Source organism: Rhizophagus irregularis, chromosome 2 (assembly GCF_026210795.1).
Source record: "Rhizophagus irregularis chromosome 2, complete sequence".
Classification (NCBI taxonomy): Eukaryota; Fungi; Glomeromycota; class Glomeromycetes; order Glomerales; family Glomeraceae; genus Rhizophagus; species Rhizophagus irregularis.
The window spans coordinates 1,593,112-1,620,253 of NC_089430.1; the positions used below are offsets into that span (position 1 = coordinate 1,593,112).

The window sequence follows — 27,142 nt, forward strand, 5'->3', positions numbered from 1 at the left end:
ATTTGAACAATTAAATGTATTAGAATTTGTTCATTTCATTTATTATTATTCAGTTCTTTTGATACTCATTTTATTCGATAAATTATTAATTTAACTAAACCATTTGAATTAAAAATTTTTATTTAAAAATCTGGTGATTATTTAGAGAATTTTGGATATGGATTTGGTTATAATAGTTTATTATTAAATCAACAATTTCTTCAATTAATTAATTATAAAAATATCAATTTTTTGATTTATATGAATTTAAAAATCAGACTATTTATTCAGCGCTCAATTTAATTGAAAATCTTAATCATCATCTTTCTATCAATGTCGGTCAATTTTCCTATATGTTATATTGATTTTTTTTTTAAAAAAAAAATAATTTTGTAAATATAATTATTTAATATAATATTTTATTTCTTTATTTAATAATAACAGATAAGAAAAAATTGAAAGAATAAGAAAAAAAATTAAACCTAAACGGGAAAAGAATGAGAAAAAAACAAATTTTTCGGTTTGAAAAAAACTAAACCAAAAGAAGAAAGGGAGAAATTTTTTTTCGGTTTGAAAAAAAAACGAAAAATTTAAAATTAATAATCAAAAAAAAATTCTGATTAAGGTAAAATTTCATTAACTGAAATTGTATTAGTTGATTAAAATGTACACGGATCGAATAAATAGATTAGGTAGAGGGTTTTAATTATATGGTATGGGATTTCAAAGTTACAATTCAAATTATATATGCAGAGACTAATCCAAACGTCAGACAAATTTTTTTTAATTATATAGTTTTTTTAGTTATATAGATTTATCAAAAAATTTATTATAGGTTTAATAATTAAAAACAATCTCGCTAAAAAAAATTCGTTAATATCGAAAAAAAAAATTTCACTCAAATTTATTAGTCAGAAATAATATTGAAAAAAAACAATCTCAATAAACAAAAAAAGTTCTCACTAAATCAAAAAATTCTCACTAAAAAAAAAATTTCACACGAATTTATTAGTCAGAAACAATATCAATGACTAAAAAATCTCTCTAAATATAGAAAAAGCCGTAGGACATAGTTCTAATCTGATTGATCTGATTATAGTCTTGACCCAAACCAAAAAAAAAAAAGAATAAACAATATTTTTTTGGGTTAAAAAAAAATTCCAAAAATTTTGATAAATTCCGATTAAAAAAAAATCCCTAAAAAAAATCCAAAAAAAGAATAAGAAAAAATTTTGGTTAACCAAAAGAAACAATAATAATAAAAAGAGGGATAAAAAAATCAATAAAAAAAAAGACTAAAAAGGTAGTTTCGGTTTTTACTGAAAAACAAAAAAAATTATTATTATAGAAATGGTTAGTCGTGGTAACTAAGAGAGCGGAAATGACCACAAATAAAATGCAATTAATAAGAAAAATTATACTTTTTTTTTGTTAGTATTAATTCATCAGAATAAAGAAAAGTCCAGTTAAAATTTTTATTAACCGGAAATGTATTAGTTTAAAGATTGGTTATCGTAGTCAGTAATAAATACGAAATAGATCGAACGTAAGAATATCACACTTTCAATATTACACAATTCAAATTATTTATACAGGGTAATCTAAATATGACGATATTTTAATTAGATAGATTTTTATTTTATCTGTATAATAATGTTCATATTATTTCTGAACTCATCAAAAAAAGATAATTTGCGTAGGGCTTTTATATATTCATTTATACATATTTTATGTATAAATGATTTTGAGGCTAAAGTATGTACAGTATATTTTCAATATGGAAATTAAATTTTATTCTAAATAGCTGCATTTTCAATAATGAATTTGGATCTTATCCATTGAGTATCGATAATTTTTATTATTGATGATATCACAATTATGATAAATCTAGAGAACCGACACCAAGGAAGAGAGAAAAAATGAGATGTAATCAACTAGTTAGTAAGCGAACAAATGTTATATAAAAGGAGTTCAAACATAAACTAATAGTCCGCATTTTTCTTTTATCTAATGATACTACACGTAAATACTGTCAGATGCAGAACGATACATATTATTAAGGGTCCGTTATTGTTTTTGTAGTGTGGGAATTTGAATTATTCACGCGCCAGAGTCGGCGGATAGATGACTGTGTCTACCGATTCAGCGGCAGAGATATCAGATATATCACTCATGGTGGTATTAGAATCGTTGTCCGGAGGAGGTGTGCGTCTTAAAAATACGTCCGGGCGTTGATGATCGCTTGATCTTTTTTGGAGATAACATATTTAGTGTGAGCGCTTGCTTTTGTAACGTCTTATATGATAAGTAGCGGTTGTTGTTGTAAATAGCGTCGTCGCATATTGATTGCTCGTCTATATCCGTAACTGTATCGTAGGATGAAACGTCGTCTAACCTTGTATTCAAAAAGATTAATGTTATAAGTGTCACGATGGTAGATTCGTAGGTCGCCAGGTGTACCTCGTGGTACTGGAGGAAGAAGTTACTTTTTCTTGTTACGTTTTCTTTCTATTACGTCTTATCCAATTCTTTTCACGCCGTCTTTCTTTGATGTCATTAGCAAAGGTGCTTTCTCCAATCTGAACGTAAAAGTTTCTGAGTTTTAAAAGCTTGCGTGGGACATGGTGCATTTGTTTGATGACTATAGGTTGGGCACTTCCGAAGTACGTGTATGTAAAATAAAAGGTTTGTTGGTGTTGGTATTAGATTCGTGTTTAATAATACTTTTTGTTAAACGGTTCCATCGGGTGGTCTATCGGGTAAAACGTATGGCGTTGAAACGCAGATGGGAATATTCTTTGTAGTAAACGCGTCTAGTTCGTACGTGTTCATTGTGGTTAAAAATGTTCATGTGACGGTTGTTGGTGTCTTTATGTTGTGTCTGCTCGTATTTTTTGATGTTCACAGTGTAACTAATTCCTAAGCGATTGGAGTAAATGTCTTTTTTCTTGTCTTTATAAAGTAAATGTCTAGTGGTCGATACATTCAGTTTTTCAGTTGATTCGGCATATTGGAGTTGAGTTGTTTCGTTACTTGTCGTTACTTGATCTTTATAAAAGCGTGCATCACTGGCCATACTCGAACCAATGAGTTTTAATGTTTTGGAATTATTTATATGTTCTCCACATCTTTAACGGCCGTTTGACATGACGAAGGTGACGGGTAGTTCACATTTTATGCCGCAGCGAAAATAAAATCTAAATAAATCACGTGGGACCGGAACTGAACCGGATGAATATTTTTGTGCGTCTATTACTTATCGCATTTGATGAAAATCTTTGTTTGAGAGCAAAAAATTTTTCTTTGAGTAACTCCCGTAATCGTTTAAAATATTTGGAAACGATTTGTGGTGAAAATTGTCGATTTAGGGAAAATACGTAAGTGAGATAATATGTCCCTATGAAGAAATTCATATTGGGTTTGTTACTTGTTGATCGGTATGTGTGGACATGCAGGTGACTATCGTGTATACTTTAAAATTATTGTAGATCGTCAAGGTAAATCATATTTTGACAAAGAGAGTAGGAAATATCTGTCTTTTTGGGTATGATACAGCGTGCCACTCCCGTTTTGTAAGGGCAGGTTTTCTGTGGCGGAGGAAAATTATACGTTTCGCAAGACGAAAAACAGCTTAGCAGGTCAGTATTAGGAGCGAGGGTGTCTTTAGTCATGATATATTTTTGAGGAGACTTCGTATATCTGTTGGGGAAGAAAAGGTGGTACTGTGGCGTCAGACCAGGTGGAGATACATTCTGCCGGAATTATTTTAATTTCACATTTGAACAATTTTCACTACTGCTAGAAAGCCATGTGATCATGTAATATTTCTTGCAAAATATAAAAGTTTGGAAATGAAAAGCTATAATAAACTTTATTTTGTTATATTTAGTTATGATATTAAGCATTTAAATGACTTATGTGTATATGCATGCAACGATACATAGAATGAAAACCCTAACACAAAAACATATTTTGTTTATTGTACATGATACATTAAGAAATATTTAGCCTACGAGGCGTAACATGTACTACATGCAAAATGATCGTCACAAGAGAAACTCTCTATGCTATTGCATTTAATTGTGAGACTGTATTTATATGCATGTGTGTAATGATAGTACAGACAGTACACTTTGTATATAAATACGCTATAAACAAATTTCATATTAATTCCACATATTTTGCTATACTAATTTGCAAAACGCACGAATTCGTTATGAACAATTATCGAGAAATTAAAAAGCAAAACTTTTATGACTCCATTTTTGAATTCATCATTTTCAGGAATAGGATTAAACACCATATTATTAAAAGGAAAACTAATGGGATATCAAACTTTTCGAATTTTATCATTTGGAATATTGTGTTCTTTTCGTTCATTCCACTTGCTTCAGCATCAATTGCACCATTTGTTGACATAGATTATAAATCACAAGAAGATTTGTATGATGCAATCCTTAACACATTATTTCCAATCCTTTTTGTGATTTTTCTCAATGTTTCAGGAAATACTGGGTCTATCAAAAATATAGTATTACCATTACTAGATGATATATTATATAATATGATTACTTGGATGATTCCATTGATAGTTTCTTTTGCCTATGATGACTTGATGAAAATAAAGTTATTTTCAATCGCAAACATGTTTTTACATGTAATTTGTGCAGTACTTGCAATAATTAGAGCGAAAAGAGTTGAAATGGCTGTTAATAACGATCTTTTGAATTTCTTTCGTTCTATCGCTTTAGTCTTGATAATTAATCCAGTTCTAGTTATTCCAATATTTTGGATAAATATCATCACGCATACTAGTCATACTATCGATTCAACTTCTATAATATTTCTTACGTTATTCGGAATATGCTTAATTTCTTTTGTGTTATTACTTACTTTAATATTATTATTGTCATTTGGTAACAATATTATTGAAAAGGAAATAACAAAAATAATTTGCATATTATGTATTATATGTTTTTATGTTCCAAATATTCTTCAAACATTATTTATTGCATTAAGCTGGCCAATCAATTTTTATTTCGTCAAAGCATGCGTGTTTATACTGATTCTATCTTTAACAAGAAATGTGTCCTACTTTACTGATAGGGTGCCAAAAGACTTTCTGGCTACTTCAACAACAATGACTCAATATATACTCAGTTTCAGTATTGCAAGAGAAATGCAAAACATCTTTAGGGGGATACAAATGTCAATGGAAGAAATGCACGAAAAGCAGGAAGAAATGCACAAAATACAGAAAACAATGCAAGCGGAAATTGACGAGATGCAGACAACAATGCAGATAAAAATTAACGAGATGCAGACAACGATGCAGACGAAAATTGATGAGATGCAGACAACAATGCAGACGAAAATTGATGAAATACAGAAGTCAATAAACGAAAATAAAAACATAAATGGATGAGACAAAAAAAGGCAAGGATGATAACTGAATACAGCAGAAGCTTACTTACTATTCCTATATATATATTTTTTTTCAGTCAAAATGGTTTTATTTTAAACAAAGTATTTTCTGCACTTATCCATTAATATGTGATTACAAACCTTGGAATATTATTGTATATTGATTTTCTGATTTTCATACGTTATTTAAATAATAAAAAAAAAAATTTTTTCCTATCTTAAAATTTAACTCTGATGATCCCAGCTAACGTGAAAATTTAAAAACAGATTTCAGATAATTATATACTTCAAATATAAATTAATTTCCATTAAATTTAAATGGGTGTTCGTATATATAAAATTACAGCAGTAAATACTGTACCATCATGCAACCGATTTGCGCAACAGAAGCTACTGTCGATAGGTTAAATACGAAATAAATTAAATGTAAAATGCACTATAATTTTAAAATAGATTATACTAATTAAAATTTATTATTATGAAAAACGCGCAATCATTTTATATCCTACTAATTACTAGAAAACTCAATTATTAACTTTCATTTCCGTTCTATTCTAACGTTGATGATACATGAAAGAGAAATATTTTTGCTAGAATTTATACAATTCCATATCCTACATTTCCGCTTCCCTGTAAGTAAAAACTCCGTGAATATGATGTATTTACGGAAAAATAACTAAAAATCTAAGCAACTTGGATAATTTCTATGTTTTGAAGCTAAAAATTCCGTGAACATGATACATTTACGGAAATAACATGGAATAACAAACGAGGAATCAATTTTTTATAAGAGTACCATTTGCATGTATACACTTTAATCATAATAAGAAAATTATATTATGTGCGTTATATAAGCTTAATATATATTTTTTCTTTCAATAAAATAAGTTCTGCCGGAATTATCTTTATTTCAAATTTTGAACAATTTTCACTGTTCTGGAAAGTCATGTGATATTTCTTGACTTTTTTACAAAAAAAGCAATTTTTTTTGTATCCACGGCAACAGGACCCCAAACAATACTAATATAGGTAGGAGCTGAAGATGCTTAATAGCTCTCAATATGTTAGAATTTGGGAATGCGTACAATCATCAAAAAATTTTGATAAGGTTAGAATTTGATTTTGCGTAATTTTGATTGGATTTTAGGATAGTAAGATGTTGAATTTGCTTATTTTTGGTACATTTTTGGAAATAAGTAATAATAATTTAATATTTTTAATTTTACTAGTGTTCACCTGTTGTCTATGACAACAGTTAATATGTAATTCCGGCCAGAATTAAAAGATCTGCAAAGAATTTCCTTTTTTTTGGAAATTTGAGCAACACAATTTTTTTAATTTCTCTGAAAAGTAACAGAAGACAAAATTTCCTTTTTTGGAAATTTGCGTAACCGACAATTTCCTTTTATGGAATCCTGTATAACCCAAAATTTCAGTTTTTCGCCAGAAATAAAATTTCCTTTTTTGGTCTTGTGTAACATTGGCGACGAATAGGAGTAGGGTTACACAATTCAAATGACTTATTTATATGGTTAATCTAAACATAACGCCCACGTGATTGCAGTGTTTTTTAATATATATATGGTGCGTCTCACCTATAAACCACAAAGTCCGAAATTTCAAAAACGTAGATTTCACGTGACTTAGCGTGATATCATGTGACTTCGTCATATGATTACGAATCGAGTTTCAAAACAAATTGCAATCGCGCAGTTTATTCAACTTTATTTAACTCAACTAAAACATAATCTGGAATACAACGGTGGGATTTATACTTTTTGGCTGCATATTCAGCCAATTTACCTGTTATTCCATTTCTATATAAATCCATATAACGCCACGCCTTCCTTGCAAATTTTCTTATCATAATCGTATCGACAGACTCTAAAGCTACAGGAACAACACGTTGCAAGCTTGACCACGAATAGTCACAGTTTTCGCGAGCATATCTTTTCGCTGCCCCCCAATATCTTTCAATAAAGTTAAGTTCACAATGGAACTTTGGGTAGAAAATGCACAAGTGCCCAGCTTCTAGTATTGCTTCCTCTAACGCACTTTTTTGTGCCAAAAAATCAGGTTGCAATGAAATAATCTGGCGTGCACAACAATCAATCCGTGTTATATCATCCACCTTATCTTTACACAACTGACAGTCGGCATTAAGGCCATTTTTCCATAAGCCACGTTCAATTAAAACTTGTTTCATCCCTTTGGGTTCCCCATTTTCGTTTACCATTGATTGGTACTGATTGTTTAATCCAAAAACCGTGTTCCTCATTTTTGGCTGTTTTCCGCCCGGTTTTAAGTTCATTTTACTGGCTACAAGAGCATCATGCCTAAATGCTGCGTGGTTCGAACTATTATCAAATGCAAACAATCCAATACAATTAGGAAAAAGAGTTTCGAAAATAGGGATTGCTTTTGTCTTTACTTGATCGATTAGGTGTTCACTTGTCCAATATCCTTCTCGATCTTTGCCTGGCTGAAGATAAGTGCGCGCTTCTTGAGGTATGGAAGAGTTTTCTTGATGCTGTTGTGCATTTAATTTAAGACGGCCACATTCTTCTGACAAAAATTCGCTAACCATTATCGAACGTCCATTTCCCTTTTTACGCAATGGCAATTCTCCTGTTTTTGTCCATACACCTCGTTTCCCATCATTAGAGTAAAATATACACTCATCATGTGTTACAAGGATTATCTCTTTATTATTAGATTCTAACATTGGTGGTATTCGTTCCATAGTTTCACCTTCATACTTCGCCATGTACCTTTCATAACTATAAATTTTATCCAGAAATAACTTTCGATATTCAACAACATCAGGACGTTCATGACCATCATAGTATGTACCTTAATATAAATAATGTGTGATTGTTTTTTTTGTATAATACTGTATTAACGAATTCTTACCTTGTTTTTGTGATTGAAAGCTATAGCCAAGTACATTTAACCATCGAGTTGCAGTTGCTTTGGCGATAGTTTTCTTTTTCGTTATTCCAGAATTAATGAGCAATTTTTGCTCAACAAATTCCTTAAACTTCAATGGGGTGGTTGTTCCGCCTTGAGATCGAATCCATGTGTGACATTTCACTGCTATATCCTCATCATCTATTAATCGTATTGTTTTTTGATGTTTCCCTTGACGACTCATTGGAAGGTGATTATTCTGAAGCCAAAAATTCGCCCAATATTGAATTGATCTTGCTCTGTTTGGTGCACAATCTATAAAAATCAACTGCGCAGCTTCTTTGCTAGCTTTCATCTTCCCCTTTCCATTTTCATCTAATCTCTTTAAATACTCATATATTGCGCGTTTTTTATTATATTCAGTTACTGTTAAAATCTTTTGCTGTTCTCCAAGTTCAGTCTTTAGATTTTTGATTCTTTCATCTATATTGAGTTGATTCTGTTCCTCTTCATCCAAATCATCCAAAACTTCTACAAAATCATCCGGAATTGTCTGATTTCTATTCATGAAAGTTGAAATTTTCATGGTTCTTTTTGCAGCTTTTGTAAAGGAACCACTTGGTCCATACTTGTCAAAATATGTTGATTTTTTTATTTTTCCGGTAAGATATGGTCCACGTTTTTTTTGTTCCAAGTGTGTGTTATCTGACCAAGTCAACTCAAGAGCTTTTTTTTCGTTTAATAAACTAACTTCATCATCATCCCACCCACTATCATTTTCGTCTCCCCATTCATCCAATTCATCAGATATCCTTGATTTTTTTGTAAACGTTCCATAGTTGTTTCTTTCTTGCTCTTTAGCCTTGGATTTTCGCTTTGATGGACGAGTCATTGATTAATGTGTGAGAAATTAATTGAAATCGGTAATTTTCATATGAAATTCGCGTAACATTAGGTTGGATATATCCTGATCTTGTAACGATATATTCCGATCTATGAAATTCACATGATGATATATCCCCGATCTCAGTCCGAAATTTTCCTTTTTTCATATAGATCATATAAATTATTCTTGAACTTTCGAACTTAATAAAATTAAATTTTTCTAATAAATCTTAAAAAGTAAACCGTTAGAAATGTTTAGCTTATGCTATTATATTATTTTATCGGTTTCAATTTGTATTTTATTACTTAATACCTGACTTATAAAAATTTAAAGTCACATGATATTTTTGTGGTTTATAGGTGAGACGCACCATAGAAGATAGAAGATGATTTAACGATCATATCAATGTATAGATCTCTGATCACTCCTCTTTATGAAAATAATAAATAAATAAATAAATATTTAACGATCATCTTAAAATAAATTTTTTTTTTTCGAAAAAAAATCATTTCTGTATTGCATACATAATGTTTCATTGGAAATATGGTAAAGAGTGATTGGCTAACATAAATACGTTACTCATATTATTAATGCAAAAAAAGTAGTATGTATATGTGGGAAAGGAATCAAATTAAACTACAGGTATGAAGAAGATTATTTAAATAGACATGTAGCATGTTCAGGATGTAAAGCAGACGAAGACAGAGAACAATTTGATACAACTAATAAAAGAGCCAATTAAAATTTTAAAAACTGTTAGAGGATTAAAATGCGTATTTTGTAAAAATTTCAGGGTTAGGAGCTATAAATGCGTACTGATCATAGTCAAAAGTGCTGCGTACAGCTAATAGTAAATTTTTTTTTCTGGACCTTACCTATATCAGTATTGTTCAGGGTCCTACGGCAACTGTGCATGTGGTAATTTTTAAAATGGAATGGGCGAAAATCTGGCCAAAATGAAATGATTGACTAAAATCATTTCCTTTTAAAGAAAAAAAATCGCCTATCTTTGTGTTATCCTGAATGATCATCCAAATCAACGGAATTAATTTAATTAAACTCTAAGCCTTACGAGGCGTAGCATGTACCATAGGTACAATACATTTTACCAAACAAATTCTCTTTACAAAATCACTATGAACAATTATCAAGAATTATTTTTTCTGATTAATCAAACAAGGCAAAGATTTCATGATTACATTTTTGGATCCATTATTTTCAGGAATGGGATTAAACAACATATTATTAAAAGGAAAACTTATGGGATATTAAACTTTTCGAATTTTATCATTTGGAATATTGTGTTCTTTTCGTTTATTCCACTTGCTTCAGCATCAATTGCATCATTTGTTAACATAGATTATAATTCACAAGAAGATTTGTATGATGCCATTCTTAACACATTTTTTCCAATCCTTTTTGTGATTTTTCTCAGTGTTTCAGGAAAAACTGGGTCTATCAAAAATATAATATTACCATTACTAGATGATGTATTATATAATTTGATTACTTGGATGATTCCATTGATAGTTTCTTTTGCCTATGATGACTTGATGAACATAAAGATATTTTCAATCATAAACATGTGTTTACATGTAATTTGCGCAGTACTTGCAATAGTTAGAGTGAAAAAAGTTGAAGAGGTTTTGATAACGATGGTTATTTTAGTTCGGATTTATTTCTTTTTATCATTGCTTTCTTGATATTTTTCCAGTTCTAGTTATTCCAATATTTTGGATAATTATCATCGCGCATAGTCATAGTACTATCGATTCAACTTCTATAATATTTATTACATTATTCGGAATATGCTTAATTTCTTTTATGTCAATATTTATTTTAATATTTATTGAGCACAATTTTAAATATGAAAGAGGGGACAAAACATTTTACATATTGTATATTATAAGTTTTTATGTTCCAAATATTCTACAAACATTATTGATTGCATTAAGCTGGCCAATCAATTTTTATTTCATCAAAGCATGCGTGTTTATACTGATTCTATCTTTAACAAGAAATGTGTCCTACTTTACTGATAGGGTGCCAAAAGACTTTCTGGCTACTTCAACAACAATGACTCAATGTATACTAATCAGTATCCGTATTACAGGAGACATGCAAAACATCTTTAGGAGGGCACAAATGTCAATAGAAGAAATGCACGAAAAGCAGGAAGAAATACACAAAATACAGAAAACAATGCAAGTGGAAATTGACGAAATGCAGACAACAATGCAGACGAAAATTGATGAGATGCAGATATCAATGCAGATGACAATGCAGACGAAAATTGACGAGATGCAGACAACAATGCAGACGAAAATTGATGAAATACAGAAGACAATAAACGAAAATAAAACATAAATGGATGAGTCAAAAAAAGGCAAGGATGATAACTGAATACAGCAGAAGCTTACTATTTCTATATATATATTTTTTTCAGTCAAAATGGTTTTATTTTAAACAATATTTTTTGCACTTATCCATTAATATGTGATTACAAACCTTAGAATATTATTGTATATTGATTTTCTGATTATATACTGACGTTATTTAAATAAAAAAAAATAATTTTTTCCATCTTAAAATTTAACTCTGATGATCTCAGCCAACGTGAAAATTTAATAACAAATTTCAGATAATTATATAGTACTTCAAATATAAATTAATTTAATTTCCATTAAATTTAAATGGATATTAGTGCATATAAATTTAAATACTGTACCTCGTAAAGTAAAACCAGTTCAAGTGGCCAAACGACCAAGCGTATTAGATTTGTACAACAGACCGCATTGGTATTCTATAGATTAAATAATACTTGAATCAAACGAAATAAATTAAACTAATGTATAATGCGCTATAATTGATAAAAAGATTACAATTAAATTTATTTATTAGTACATAGAATACACATAATCATTTTTACTAAATCTGTCAATTTTCATTTCTGTTCTAATATAACGCTAATGATACACGAAAGAGAAAAATATTGCTAGACTTTATACAATTCCATATCCTACTGTACATTCTCGCATATTTTATAGAATATATATTTATTGATTTATAAATGTATGGTATTAACAACTGAACAAATTAATTTATTAAGCAAAAGCATAGAAATGGTAGGTTATTTAAAGGTGGGATAATCGCTAATATCTATGTTAAGGAATTCTGAAAATATAATTTACAATTTTACATTCAAAATAAAACGTTTTAAATTTATCAAATTTATCAAATTTATTAAATGTTATATAATACAATAAAATAAGTATGATAGATTTTATTTATTTAATAATATAATACAAAAAAAAAACATAATTTATTATTGTTTTTTTTTTAATTTTTTAATTTTTTAATTTCATCTGCACTCCTATAAAATAAATTTTTTATATTTTTAAAAATTCCTTCCCCAGTTTTATAATTTTCAGCAATTTCGTTAGGATTAAGCTTGATTAAAGGTTCACCAAATTCTGCTATAAACTCATGAAAGCTAAGCTTTTCAAATTCACTCATTCCATCAATAAAAGTATTGACTAAACTTGTAGATTTTCCTCCAGCCTTTTCTCTAATTTCACCTTTTTCATCATTATCAAGATCAAAACAATCTAACACAGCCCCTAACATATTTGAATATCCTTCACTATATAATTCTTTATACAATTCAGTAGCTTTATCATAACTTTGTATTGTACCTTCTCCTTTTTTATATAATGCAGCAAGATTACGTTTAGCTACCTTATGACCTAAATCTGATGCTTCTTTAAGTAATTCAAATGCTTTCTTCTTGTCAACATTAGTTCCAATTCCAATTTTATAACATATTCCCAACAGATTCATTCCATTTAAATTTTTTCCTTCAGCTGACTTTTTAGCCAATTCAAATACTTTATCATCATCTTTATCAACACTATCATCAACTCTATACATTTTACCAAGTCTATATTGAGCTTCATGATGTCCTAAATTTGCTGCTTCTTCAAATAATTTAAATGCTTTTTCCTTATCAATGCTAGTTCCGATTCCAACGTAATAACATTCCCCTAACATATTTATTCCATTTAAATAACCCCCTTTAGCTGATTTTTTAAGTAATTGAACAATTTCTTGATTATCTCGATAAATATCTTTTCCTTCTTTATACATACAAGCAAGATTATACTGAGCCACGCTATGATCAAGGTTTGCCGCTCTTTTATATAACTCAACAGCTTTTTTCTTATTGACGCTAGTTCCAATTCCTAAATAATTAAAGATTCCAAGTAAAGAAATATGATTTGAATCATTTTGATTATCTAATAACCAATTATGAATTTCTTTTGGATCGATATCATTTTTTTTACAATGATCATAAATAATAGAATCTTTCAACTCTTTCTTTTCATCAAAAATAATCTCATTTAATTTATCTACTACTTTATTTATTAATTCTTTCTTTTCATGTTCAAAATATTCCACTACTTCATTTGTAATTAATTTACTTAAACCAATACTAGAAGCGTTAGAAGAAGTTTCATCAATATTTGAATGTGATTCATTTACAATATTATATAAACCATTTTCGTTAATTTCGTCAATCGAAGACATAATTTCTTTTAATTGATCAACTACTTCATTCATGTTTGGACGCAAAGTTGGTTCTCCATCCCAACATCCTAAAAAAAAAAGGTATTAGATTGAATAATAATAATACAAATTATAAAAATACAGTATATAAATTTCCCGTATATATTTACTTGTATAGAGCTTAACATAAGCATTAGGTGTACCAGGAATAGGATTTTCTCTAGAACCTTTCGCAATGCCACAAATCAAACCAATATCATATGCTACACTTTCACCATAAAAAGGTTGTTTACCACTGGATATCTCCCATAACAATACTCCAATACTGTAAACATCGCTCATTTCATTTAACTTATATTTTCGATCGGTTATTTTCTTTGGATCAATATAAGGAATAATACCAAATATTTTTGAATATTGTTTATCATTTGATGTTTCTTCAATCCTCTTTGATAATCCAAAGTCAGCCAATTTGACGGTATCTTGATGAACCAAAATATTTTTGGAATGCTATTATAAATTTTTGTATAAAATGATAATCTTATTAATATTTTAAACGTAATAGAAGAAATGAAAAGATTAAAAATTTACCAAATCCCGATGTACAATCCCTTCATCATGTAAGCATAAGATGGCACAAGCCAATTGATGAGCGATATCTAATTTTTTTATCCAAGTAAGCTCACTAATATTATTCTTCAAATAATCTTGAAGCGTACCACTATCAGCAAATTCCATTACCAATAAATAATTATTCAATATATCATTTGAATTATCTGATATATAAATATATAAAAAAAAAAAAAATTTTCGATAAATTTGTGAATTATGAAATAATAAATTACAAAATATACGATTATTATTATTTTTACAATACCTGGTTCATATTTTGTAATTCCAAAGAAACGAATAACATTATTATGAAAATCAACTTCACGTTGAAGCATTAACTAAACAATTTAAGAATAATGAAATTATAATAAATATAAATAAAGAATTAAGAAATATATATACTGTATATATATATACGTTTTTGTCCTATAAAAAAAAAACATTTTATTTATTTTACCTCACGTTTAATCTCTTCAACCGTAACGTTATCAAGTTTAAAAAAAGATTTTAAAGCCATATATTGTTCTGTCTTTTTCCAATTTGCCCGAAAAACTTTTCCGAATCCACCGGAACCAATTTCTTGTATATTATTAAAATTTTTGAAATCATAATATTTAAAATAATTTTTTTTGATAGCTTCTTCAATCCATTCATTATTAGTACTAGTCGAATTATCAATATCAGAATTATCAGACATGATGATTAAATAATATGACGATTTTTATTTTGATAAAATGACTACGTATTTTTTCGAAAAAAACAAAATAAAAAAAAAATTATTTTTTTTTTTTAAATCGGGGTTTTTGAGTTTTCATTAAATAATTCCGGACCCATTTTTGCCTATTATTGCAACAAATCGATCATCTGACCTTACTCGCCATTTCTAAAAAAGTAAGAGCAACAAGTTTACCAATCTTGATGAACCGGGAATTTACAGTAACTATATTTTACCTAAAAATTCCTGGTGCAACACGTGATGATCAGATGGTATGATCTGAATGATACAGTAGTTATTTATATACCAAAAAGCTATTTAATGCAAGAAAACCTTAACGTTGAATTTTTCGTATTATAATAACTCTTAACGAAATTTGATACGATCAAATTTCTTATTAGTTTATGATTTAAAATACATTATTAAATACTCAAATTTCAATACCGAGAATAATTTACTTCGCTCAAAATGTCAATTTTTTTTCCTGGCTATAAATAATTTTGGCAATCATTTTTTGGAGGTCTAAAATTTAATGTTCACTTTTAATACATGATTACTAGCAATTGTAGAATGAAGTTTGTAAAGTAGAATCAACAAAAGCAAAGTGCTAGAATAAAATTTTTTATTATCATGAGAATTTTAAGAGATATTAAGTCTAAATTTAATTTGAAATTTTGAAATATAGATACAAATTATTATTTTTAAATTACTTTTGTGAAAATTTTATTCCTCAAGTTCTATTATTTTGAACTTTAAACAATTTTTAACAATAACGACGTCTTTATTAAAATTACAATCGCATAATTTAACTATTTCTTTGTAACTTTTTGATATAAAGAACTCCCACGGTTTGAAGCTTTGGATTGTTTTAAAAATAAATAGAACGTAAAGCTGCAGAAGCTGCATAACTGCCGATCATTTAACGCAGTTTTTAAATTTGGCCAGTCCACCACCTCCTTCGGATACTGATGGCGACATAGATAATAAAACTGTAAATTAAAAACTATAATTGTATTCTATAAGATTCTTTCTATTAAATATACAATAAAATTATAAATTATTTTGTGAAAATGGATCGAATTAATAAATGGTAAGTACAACTAGAAACGTGCACGTCAAAAGAGACTAGTGGGAATCGTCACCATAAAATAATTAGTTAACAAACAAACATACATAATTATTTAAATAATCATTCATAACTTTACTTATTGTTAAATAAATTAAAGAAAATAATCAATAAATATAAATGAAAAAATGAGTAATTCGATCAAATCAATTAAAATAATATTTCAGATTTAATCCTCCATACAAAGAATTAAAATACTGTATATTAAACATATTCTCCGATACTTCTCCGATGAATTTGTAAATTGGTAACTAATACTTTCTATTCAAGCAAAGTTCTCATCGGGTTTTACTCAAGTATTTATAACTTTATTATTTTAAGAAAATGACCGATGAAAGTACTTGGGATGAAAAGAAATTATTAATTATAAGGATCGTCATATAATTAATGTTTCAAGTTGAAAGATATTCAGCGTTGCTGATAGAGTATTTTAAAAATGTGATTGTTTACTAAATTATTTAACATATCCGCATTGAAACGATAAAAAATTTAAAACCTATTATGAAAAATGATTGGATATGCAATACTATCGCGTGAAAATATCTGTACAAGGCGTACTAAGCGCACGCGAAATTTTCAAAAAAAAAAATAGCATCATATTATTTAATCTAAACAAAATTATTTACAATTAAAAACTCCATTTGAGTAGAATCTAAGAATAGTATTTTAAAAATAAATTTAGTTATTAATTTTTTAATATATTATTTACTTTTTTAAAAAAAAAATCTTTTTTTTTGTAACTTATGATTCGAAACGATACCAAAATAAAAGCTTTAACTAAGGTAATTTTGATGATATTAAAATAAAAAATTATTATTGATAGTTAAAAAGGTAACATACTCTCAGTATCCTCTCAGATTTTTTGAATAATAAAATTTCCCTAACTTTAAAATAAATAATGATAAAAATTTGTTATTACTTAAAATCTTTAAATTATGATTGATATAAAATAAATAAACATAGAATCATACCAAATTTTGCTAAGCTTTTACAATTTTTTAAACTTTAATATATGCTAAAGCTTTTAAAAACAAATAAAAATAGTTAAATTTTATATTTAATATCTGATATACAAATAACGTGTTATATATTTGTATTTATGAAGTAAAAGTTCCAAAGTTCCGGATGATCATGTAACGGCGTTGTAACGCAATTGAAATTAGGGGGGTTGTGGAACAAATATGTTGTAACGTAATATTTGTTATACAATAATGTAACTGGACAAAATTATGGGGGATTATTCGATTTTCACGTTGAGATGAATGAGATGTGCCAAAATGGATATTTAACGGATATTAATTTCCGGATTATCCATTACTTGGCGTATTTATGTGTTTATTTAAATATAGTTTTTACGCTTCAATTATTCCATTACATTCATAAGGAAATCTGAAATCTTGTAATTAATTAGTAACAAAGAAAATCATCAAATATTATTAAACGAGATTATTATAACAGATTATTAATTTATGATGTCACAAGAAACTGGAAAACTGTCTCAATCAATGCCACCACTAAAAGGTAGTTTATGGCTCTGGAGAGATATATATAAAAAAAATCCTGAAGACATTTGGAATGTAAATCGACCTCGCGATAAATGTTTCATATGTAATAATAGATACCCTGAAAAACTTAAGACCACTCCTACGACATACGATTGTGAAAAATGCTTTCAGATGATTATTGAAGAAGATTTTAAAAATTGGACAAGCGGCAATCAAGAACTTGACAGGGTTATTAGACAATCTCAACTTAATGCCAAAAAATCGAATAATGTTTTCCTTCAAGTTTTTCCTTTTAAATTTGGACAACTAGAAAAGATTGGAAGGGGCGGTTTCTCAACCATTTATTTAGGAGATTTGCCAATATCTCGATATTCTAATATTTGGGAACAACCAGAGGTGATCGGAATGAGCACAACCAGGTATTTAGAACAAATTAAACATTTAGCAAAACATCGATATGATTGGGAAAGCGATAAGCGTGCAGTTCTCAAGTCTTTTTCGAAATCAAACTCGAATATTATAACAAATTTGGTCAAAGAGGTATTTTATTTTATGTTGTACACTAAAAGCTATGAATTTATTCTAATCAAAAGTTTTAATGTCTAGCTTGAGGTAAACTCTAAACTTCATGGCGATTTTATTACAAAATGTTATGGGGTTACGCAAAATCCAGATGATGGACAATACATGATTGTGATGGAATATGCGGCCCATGGTGATTTACGTCGATATTTACAAGATCCAGAGACGTTAATTAATTGGAAATATATAATTTGTCTTTCTCGATGGATCATAGGATCACTATGCAAAATGCATGAGTGTGGGTTTATTCATAAAGATTTTCATACTGGAAACGTACTTATTAATCATGCAAGAAGACCACTAATTGCAGATATGGGGCTTACTACTTTGGAATCAGACGATGTAATCGGTGTCATGCCATATATTGCTCCAGAAGTTTTTTGTCTTAAGTCATATACTCAAGCAGCAGATATATATAGTTTTGCCATGATTATGTGGGAATTCTCATCACAACAACCACCGTTTGGCAAACTAGTACATGATCACAATTTGGTAATAGAAGTTTGTATAAAGCACCGGCGACCTACTATTGCAAAGGCAACACCCCAGTGTTGGATTGATCTTATGCAACAATGCTGGGATTCTGTTCCAGAAAAACGCCCAACTGCAATGCAAGTGTTTCAAAAACTTGATAAATGGTATCAGGATACTCAAAACAATATATGGTCAGAAGATATAAAACAATTTCTTTTATGTGATGAGGAACGATATAAATTTCGTAGCATGTCAAAAGAGAAAATTGAAGAACATTATTCTACGCATCCACAAGCAATTTATAAAAGTCGATCTATGTCTCATTATATTAGTCTTATGCAATCTTGTCAAATTGATTTGAATGAAAAAGCCAACGAAAAATCAATTAATACTCCCTTGAATTCTTCAAAAAAAAGATTATATTCAAATATCGGGTTGAAGGAAAACGAAACTGGCATAACGCAACAGATTATCGATATTTCACTCACTAATAATTCATCAAAGAAAGAATTATACTCAATACAAGAAAGATCTGAGCTGGAAGCAAACGAAATTAGTATGACGCAACAGATTGATATTTCACTTATTCCTAATTTACCAAAAAAAAAATTATGTTCGATACAAGAAAAATATGAGCAGGATTCAAACGAAACTGACATAACGCGACAAACCAATGACATTTCACCCAGTCTTCATTTATCGAAAAAAAGATTATACATGGAGATACAAGAGGTGGAGGATGATCATAATGAAGAAAAATTTGAATCGGAAATGAGTGAAACTGGTATAACGCAACATATTGATTTAGTTTCGCTTAGTTCTTCTTCATATAAAAAGGTTCGCCGCACATAATACTTAATGTATTTATTTATTTACTTTTCGATTTAATAGTTCGTATTTCAAAAAGTATTGAAAATAGCAATGATTCATATTAAGGTTTAGATTCATAAGAGTGTATATTAATAATGACTGTACGTCTGTATAATTAATAATTTCACAGAATCTATTTAGGAAATTTGTATTCTATATAACCACACCTTTGATGCTTAGGACTAGGTTAGAATAGTAGTGTTGATTTACACTCTTCCAAATTTCATTTACCGCTTATTAGCATCTTTGTATTTGTGTTTAGAAAATAAAATCCATATATTTATTACATGAAACAAAAATTGATAATACAACAAAGACGTGAAAATGACCATTATAGAGTTTTTTCTAAAAATTTTTTAGAATTTAACGGGACACAGATTTTTCGTGTTAATTTCAAATCCTAAAAAAAGCTTTACAACTTTCAATTAGATTGAAGAAATTAATGATAATATTTAAAAATATTGACTCAGATATGGCAGAACTTTTGCTGTTAAATAATCAATAAGTTAGAATTGAACCAATTGCTAGCTTTAAATATTTGATTGAACAAGATGATTTGCTTTTTCAACAAATATTCATCCTGCAACAATTAACTTCAACCGCATTTTTAAAAGAATTTATGGAATAATTATTTTCAAGAAATAATTCATTAGCTAAATCATTAATTAAAAAAATTAATTATATTAAAAAGAATAATAATTATTAATTTATCCAATCTATAAAATCTTGTTTATATCAACAAAGTACAAAGTTTTTTCTTTTGATACAAAACGACTTGATAGATTAAATAAAGAATTTCCAATTCTCGAAAATTTTACCAGTAAGGAAACAAATTATCTTTTTAAATTTTGGAAATCAATTAAAAAGTAATTTTATGCTTTTTGCATCAATAACTTAGAACAATTTTAGATTTTTTAATTAAACTACAAAATAAATTTTTGAATAATATTATAATTTTTCCAATTGAAAATGTAACTACTACTCAAAAAATATATTATATTTTAATATATTGACAGTGACGCAAGCATGAGATAATAATTTATTGATTATGAATGGGATGATAAAATTTTAAAATATAGTCAAAGAGATCTGAATACGAATAAAAATGCAAACTTTACATTTGATTTACAAAAGATTGAAATGACATTATCTAGGAAGTTAAATTGTAATTTTAGGTTGGGAGATAACCATAACCAATTCTATTTAAAATTTTTCATTTAAATATGAATTATTTTATAACTCTTCAAAAAATTCATTTTAATATTAAAATAAAAAACCTACAAACGTTTGATTATATCACTTCATCAGCAACATATAATTTTAAACTTATCTGAATTACTTTTATTATTTAAAATATTCTCTACAACATTAACATACTTATTTTAGATTTAGTTAATCAATGGTTAAAATTAGCTAGATACAATGTAACATCTATATATATTTTTGAAGAATTTTCTTTAAAACTTATTATTGCATTTTGAAGAACAAGTTGCTAATTCAGTAATTCATAATATTGATGGTAAATTTAATAATTTCATTGATACAAAAGATGGGATTCAATCAGTGTTTAGATCCGTTCAATCCGGATATCCTAAAATTATCCAAATATCCAAATATTTTTGCAGATTAATTCAGGCTAAATTTATAATTCCGACCAGAATTATTACTCGGTTCCACAAAAAATATTTTTTTAAAGAACTAAAAATTTCCTTTTTAATAAATCTGGTAACAGTAATTACATTATTCTGGGCCAGCATTATAAAATGACCCTAATTACATAATTTTGTATCCGTCAAGCCAGATATCCAAATATCCGTTTTTTTAACGGATAACGATACGATAGAACTCTAGACTCAATTAATGATATAATAAAATTTAATACAAAAACTTATTCTGCAAAAGAATTTATTCTTGATTTATTTATAGATTCCTAAAATTTGAATGTTTTTAGATTTTACATTAAGAGAAAATTTACATCACATAGGCGTGATCACGCGATTTCTCGAATTTTTTGATTGGCTAATTTTTCCATTTTATTAGATATATAATTATAACCGAAAAAGCCAAAGAATTTATAGAAGTAAAATGTTTAATATTAATAAATCCAATTATTTAATTTATTAATATTAGTGACGGAATGCACCAAGAAATAAAATTACGAAGCTCAAATATAAATAAGAAATCAATCAAAAAATAAAAATCACAACCCAAGCACAACAAAAAACTGAATACAATAAAAGCAAAATAAAAAAACGAGACTAAAATCTAAGCATAAATGAAATCAAAAAATTCCAGTTAAAGTATAATAAATATCCTAAGTACAATGATAAAATCTGAAGTAAATTAAAAAAAACTTAAGTACAATAAAGACAAGAAAAGAAATTGCAAGCTCAATATAAAAAAAAAAATAAACAAAGCCAAGCATGTAAATAAAAAAAATTTAAAAATCAAAGTGCAGAAAATTTTCGAATGAAACAAGCAATAATAAAATAAAGGTGTGGTCACACGGTTTTAACACATAAATTAATTATCACTTTAAATTTATGAACTAAAATAGAATTAATAATAAAATATACTAGACGCTAACAACAAAATGATCACCTAATAATTATTATTACTGATTCTAAATTCATCACAAGAAGCTTGACTATGGTTACAACTTAATTCATTGCATGACTCTCGACTTCGTTTAATAATTACTTCATGAGTTACTATACTTCGTTTAACAAATAATTCATTATTTACCGTAGGAAGTAATCTGCTCTTGTATACGGCTTCTGAATGTATTTTGATCTTTGGTAGCTTTTTGATCGTATTACGACTACTATCAGCCTTGCTCCACACATCATCACCTTCCAAAATATCATTCAACCATTTCTCTATTTCTCTTACAATATTTGCAATATTTGGCCTTTCAATTGGATTTTCATGCCAGCATTTTTGCATTAGTTCTTTATAACATTCAGGAGTTCCTTCGACAATTTCTGGACGAAACCCATCACAGATCTTAAGCGCAAGGTTGAAATTATGTGGAATGTTAGGAAAAGGTCTATGACCTGAGGATAACTCCCACATGATTATTCCAAAACTATAAATATCAGACGCCTGGGTGAACGGTTTGCCCCTTAACAACTCGGGAGCCATATATGGCATAACACCGTAAACATCCTTTTTGGATACTGATGAGTTTGCGGGACGGCACAATCCCAGATCCCCAATAGCCGCATAACTCACATCTATGAGAAGATTCCCACTATGAATATCTCTGTGCATCAATCCTTCTGAGTGAATGGTATTGAGACCACGGGCAATATCCAAAAGATGATCAAGACATTTAGACCAAGTCAAGTCGTCAAAGTTTTCAGCAAGATATTTTCCCAAGTCTCCACGTGCACAGTATTCTAAAACCATTATATATTCTTTGGATTCCGGGTTTTGTGAAATACCGTGACAACGAACAATTTCCGAGCAAGTATTAGAACTTCTGTATAATTTCAAGTGTGAAGTAATCTACAAATATAAAATTGGTGTTAAAATTGTAATTTGTAAGCAATCAAAGTATTTGTATTATAATGTATATCGATATTACCTCGCTTAGAAAGTCTGATGAAATGTTTTGAGAATTAAACAACACCTTCAATGCAACAGGTACACGTGGCCACCTAAACCACCGTTTCTTCTCGCGATCCCAATACAGAATAGGTCCATTCGACCAGGTTGCCTTAAAAACTTGCCCAAATCCACCCTTACTAATAAATTTGATGTCAGTGAATTGTTCGTAAGGTATCCACTCAAATGTACTCTCATAATGGGATGTGTTAATCTGGGTTTTTCTTATAAGTTCATCAACATTGTTGTTACCACTAGTCCATAAAGGAAATTCGTCAATAAAGTGCTTACTATTACAAGGTGTACACCACGAACTCCAATCATCACCAAAACCATTTAGATTGCCGCATTCTTGACAAATTCCATTTTCCGATTCTTTATTTGACGTTTCAGAGGCAGAATGTCCTTTGTATAGAGCCTTGACCTTTGATATGTGGCTATCCATCCTATATATTGTTATAATATATGGATATGAGATGATATGAGATTATATCTCAATTGAAGGATTTACCGGTAAGTCTGCGCAGTTATAATCTTGTATAAATATCTTAATATCAACGGGAAAAGGGTATGTTTTTACTTCTTAAAAAATTTCTAGTTTATAATCCTAGAACCGGTGGACGTGGCTAGCAAAATTGCGGCCATTAAATATCCTTCAAAATTATTTTTAAATTCCAGAATCGGGACTTCTGTAAAAGGTTAATCAATCGAAAATCACAATCGTAATTATCAATTCTGGCCTATGTGTACCATAAATATTTTTGTTTACCTTTGGGACCCTTGTAAAAACGATAATCCGTGTTTTACGTTCCATCCGTAAATGTTATTTACGGAATTATAACCTCAAGTAATGGAAATTGCTTTCGGGAAATTCCTAACGAAGAAGAAATTTAAAGACTGGTTTCGGGTGTAAGGTCTTGCTTGACAGAATTATTATGTCTTTGTAAAAAATTATGTAAATAAAAAATTGTACAAATTATATTTTTACAAGAATTAAACGCAACATTACCCTTATCGCACAGCCCTGTAGAATTATGCTGATTTTATTTGCATATAATATTGATAACAATAGTACAATATTGATAATGTCGAGCATGATCCTTGTCTCATAATAATATCAGTCATATTAAAATCACGCATATTGATAATTCTTTGTGCCAACTATAAAGTAATCGCATTGGTAAGATAATATTGTACAGTGATATTTATATTGGTTAACGCCACCTCGTGATGTTAACCAACATAAATACAACACCGTACAAAATCTAATCATTGTCTAATTTTTTGAAAAACAGGACCAGCTCTATTTAAAATTTATTACACACTTAAAACAAATACACAATCCTTATGTAATGGATGATTAAGCTAGAAATGAGAAAATACTATTTTTAAATGTTTTAAATAAAATATCTATAACTTTATAAAAATAAAAGTGTAACTCTAACTTTCTGCTGCCAAGGTAGCAAAAAAAAAAACAAAATTAAGAAGAAAGTAACCAGTGGTCTAATTTGAATAGCATAAAAGTGATAGAACCATAAACGGTCCTAATTTTTGAGATCGGTTGCTTTTCTATGAAAAATTATAATCTCGCGAAATTTAATTAATACTAGGAAACGGGAACCGTTATACAGTCTGAAGTGCCGTTCCTGATTCCTGAAGTATAGCGTAAACTTTAGTAAAAATATGCAGGACAAGCAGATATCGCATATGAATACATGAGTTGATATTTTACTTAATAATGCATCAATAACGTAACTCTTTTGTAATAATATATAGTCCTTTGTTACACTGAGGACTAATAAGGACTTCGCTTGCGTAACCAACCATAAATTATACGTGTGCCTCAATTTAATTACAAAGACACAAATATTTGTTGTTTACATATTTCTGTTGTTTTTCTTTGTGAGTTATAATTAATAGTGTTTTTCAAACATGGACACAAAATTTTACACATCTCGCTTTATATCACACACAAATGTAAATATTTCATAGATTTTGAAGCCAAACATCCATATTTCCAAATACTTTTTTGAATTTCAGTAAATTTTCGTGAAAACAATGATAAAAAAAGTTATTTCTTTCTAGTAAACTAAAGGATTCATTCAGTAAACCCAAGAATTTTCATGTTTGTTGGTTGCTTTATAAAATTTATTCTGCAGGTTGACTAGATGCGAATTTCTGTATCAACAGAAATAAGTTACCTCTTTAAACTGCATCCTCATACTTTCATTAACTATATATATATACAGTATGTATATGGTGCAATATATCCATCCATTCATTCACAAAAAAAAAACAAAACGTGAGGTGATCAAAGATCTATTTGTCAACTCGAACATCCTTATTTGACACCAATTAAATAAGAATTTTTATGCGCCGGGCGGTCAAAAAATCATTATTTATTAAAATTTTTGATTCGTACTCATCCTAATTCCTAATTCCACCTGCGAGTGTGCGACATTGGAATTTTACAAAAAATTTTCTGTTTCAGAAAAGGCAGAAGGTGTCACAAGCGTGATGAATAGTATTGGAAACTTTTTCTTTTGAAAATGTCAAAAATCGATTTTCATGTATAACAAAAAAATTTATTAATATTTATGGAATATTTTTGAGGGAGAGGAAAATAATTATGAAAATAATTGTAAGTCAACCGATTTTCCTAGCGTAACCTGAAAAAATGTCATGAAAAATCACGTGACGTATTTTCAGGTAGTCAAGTAAAGAAATGTAAATTTAGTAAGAAAAGAACACGTGATTTGTGCAATATTAAAATTATTAAAAATCCACTTCAGCAATCTGATAATTTAGAAGCGAGGGTCTGGCTTATGCTGGATGACAATTGTATTTGTGTAGCGCTAATAACTTTCATTTTGATTGAATAATAGCAATACTTAAATCTATTGCCTGCTTGACATAAAATAAATAAATAAAATAAATCTGATAATAACTTCCGCTCACAAAATATTTATATTATGAAATTTGGCATATTATGAATCAACGCCAATATTGGTCAACTCATGATGATTCGATAAAATTGTTGACAAACGGTTTGTTACGACTTTAATGACACACCTCCTAATCGATTCCAGAAGAGTAATCGGACGAAAAGCGCGTCAAAATCTTGGAGTTTTGGGATCAATTTCCTCCAGTCTGCAGTGATATCCCCTTGTGAAAAACAAATTTTTCAAAAAAATCATGAGTATCTATTAACCTTACCGATACCGTAGAAGGGTACTTTGTTCCAGAATATACATTTTCATACTACTCAGAGGTATGGCCGTATGGATTGCACTCGCTCGGTCGGTGGCCTCGCGGACATATAAATAGTATTTGATATCTCCCCCAAAAAATTACATACCTTTTGTAAAATAACTTAGCCGAGACAGCTACAGACACTAAAAAAAATGACAAAAGCAAGAAGATTTCATTCTACACGTGACATGCTCAGATGCTCCCATTGAGTTTCCCTCACGTTCTTCAAAAACTTTATTTGTTGATGAATAAAGTGATATCTTAGTGACGAATAAAAAATTTATTAGGATCAGATCAATTTTTAAAGAAAAAATTTGACTTTGAGTAATAGTTTTATTTAACTATAATGATAATGTATAATATATTTTATGATAATTCAATGTTGTTGAGACTTTTTTATTGTAAATTGAGAAATAAACAAATATTATAAAAAATCTATTCATTTTATTTCGGGATATAAATAAATAATACTAATGACGTTTACTGCGCATAGCTTATACTGCGGTAGAGATTTACATAAGCACACGCACTCACGTGATTCGGAAAAAAGGAAACGTAGCCGGTAGCCGGCTCAATGTAATAATTCAGTGTTGTACAATCCTGGATCTTATATTCACATGACTGAAGCATCT

The 27,142-nt window shown here is 28.7% G+C and overlaps 6 protein-coding genes across 6 annotated transcripts; 3 read left to right on the forward strand and 3 right to left on the reverse strand.

The window, feature by feature from the left end:
- Positions 1–4,195: 4,195 nt before the first annotated feature.
- OCT59_011763 (uncharacterized protein) lies at positions 4,196–5,404 on the forward strand (the record flags this gene model as incomplete). Its single annotated transcript, XM_066133996.1, has 1 exon — positions 4,196–5,404. One exon carries the CDS (start codon positions 4,196–4,198, stop codon positions 5,402–5,404), a length of 1,209 nt encoding a protein of 402 aa, XP_065989304.1.
- A 1,713-nt stretch (positions 5,405–7,117) lies between these two features.
- On the reverse strand, positions 7,118–9,205 carry OCT59_011764 (uncharacterized protein; the record flags this gene model as incomplete). Its single annotated transcript, XM_066133997.1, has 2 exons — positions 7,118–8,256; positions 8,317–9,205. 2 exons carry the CDS (start codon positions 9,203–9,205, stop codon positions 7,118–7,120), a joined length of 2,028 nt encoding a protein of 675 aa, XP_065989305.1.
- Positions 9,206–11,344: 2,139 nt separating this feature from the next.
- On the forward strand, positions 11,345–11,566 carry OCT59_011765 (uncharacterized protein; the record flags this gene model as incomplete). The annotated part of the gene is made up of 1 exon (XM_066133998.1): positions 11,345–11,566. One exon carries the CDS (start codon positions 11,345–11,347, stop codon positions 11,564–11,566), a length of 222 nt encoding a protein of 73 aa, XP_065989306.1.
- Positions 11,567–12,455: 889 nt separating this feature from the next.
- OCT59_011766 (uncharacterized protein) lies at positions 12,456–15,130 on the reverse strand. The gene is made up of 5 exons (XM_066133999.1): positions 14,835–15,130; positions 14,643–14,715; positions 14,357–14,541; positions 13,936–14,275; positions 12,456–13,854 (listed from the first exon to the last, which is right to left on the reverse strand). The coding sequence occupies exons 1-5, from the start codon at positions 15,072–15,074 to the stop codon at positions 12,539–12,541; spliced, it is 2,154 nt and encodes a 717-aa protein (XP_065989307.1). The 5' UTR covers positions 15,075–15,130; the 3' UTR covers positions 12,456–12,538.
- A 2,560-nt stretch (positions 15,131–17,690) lies between these two features.
- Positions 17,691–19,631, forward strand: OCT59_011767 (uncharacterized protein; the record flags this gene model as incomplete). The annotated part of the gene is made up of 2 exons (XM_025310756.2): positions 17,691–18,263; positions 18,330–19,631. The coding sequence occupies 2 exons, from the start codon at positions 17,691–17,693 to the stop codon at positions 19,629–19,631; spliced, it is 1,875 nt and encodes a 624-aa protein (XP_025179115.2).
- A 2,619-nt stretch (positions 19,632–22,250) lies between these two features.
- Positions 22,251–23,703, reverse strand: OCT59_011768 (uncharacterized protein; the record flags this gene model as incomplete). The annotated part of the gene is made up of 3 exons (XM_066134000.1): positions 22,251–22,655; positions 22,884–23,159; positions 23,239–23,703. 3 exons carry the CDS (start codon positions 23,701–23,703, stop codon positions 22,251–22,253), a joined length of 1,146 nt encoding a protein of 381 aa, XP_065989308.1.
- Positions 23,704–27,142: the final 3,439 nt, after the last annotated feature.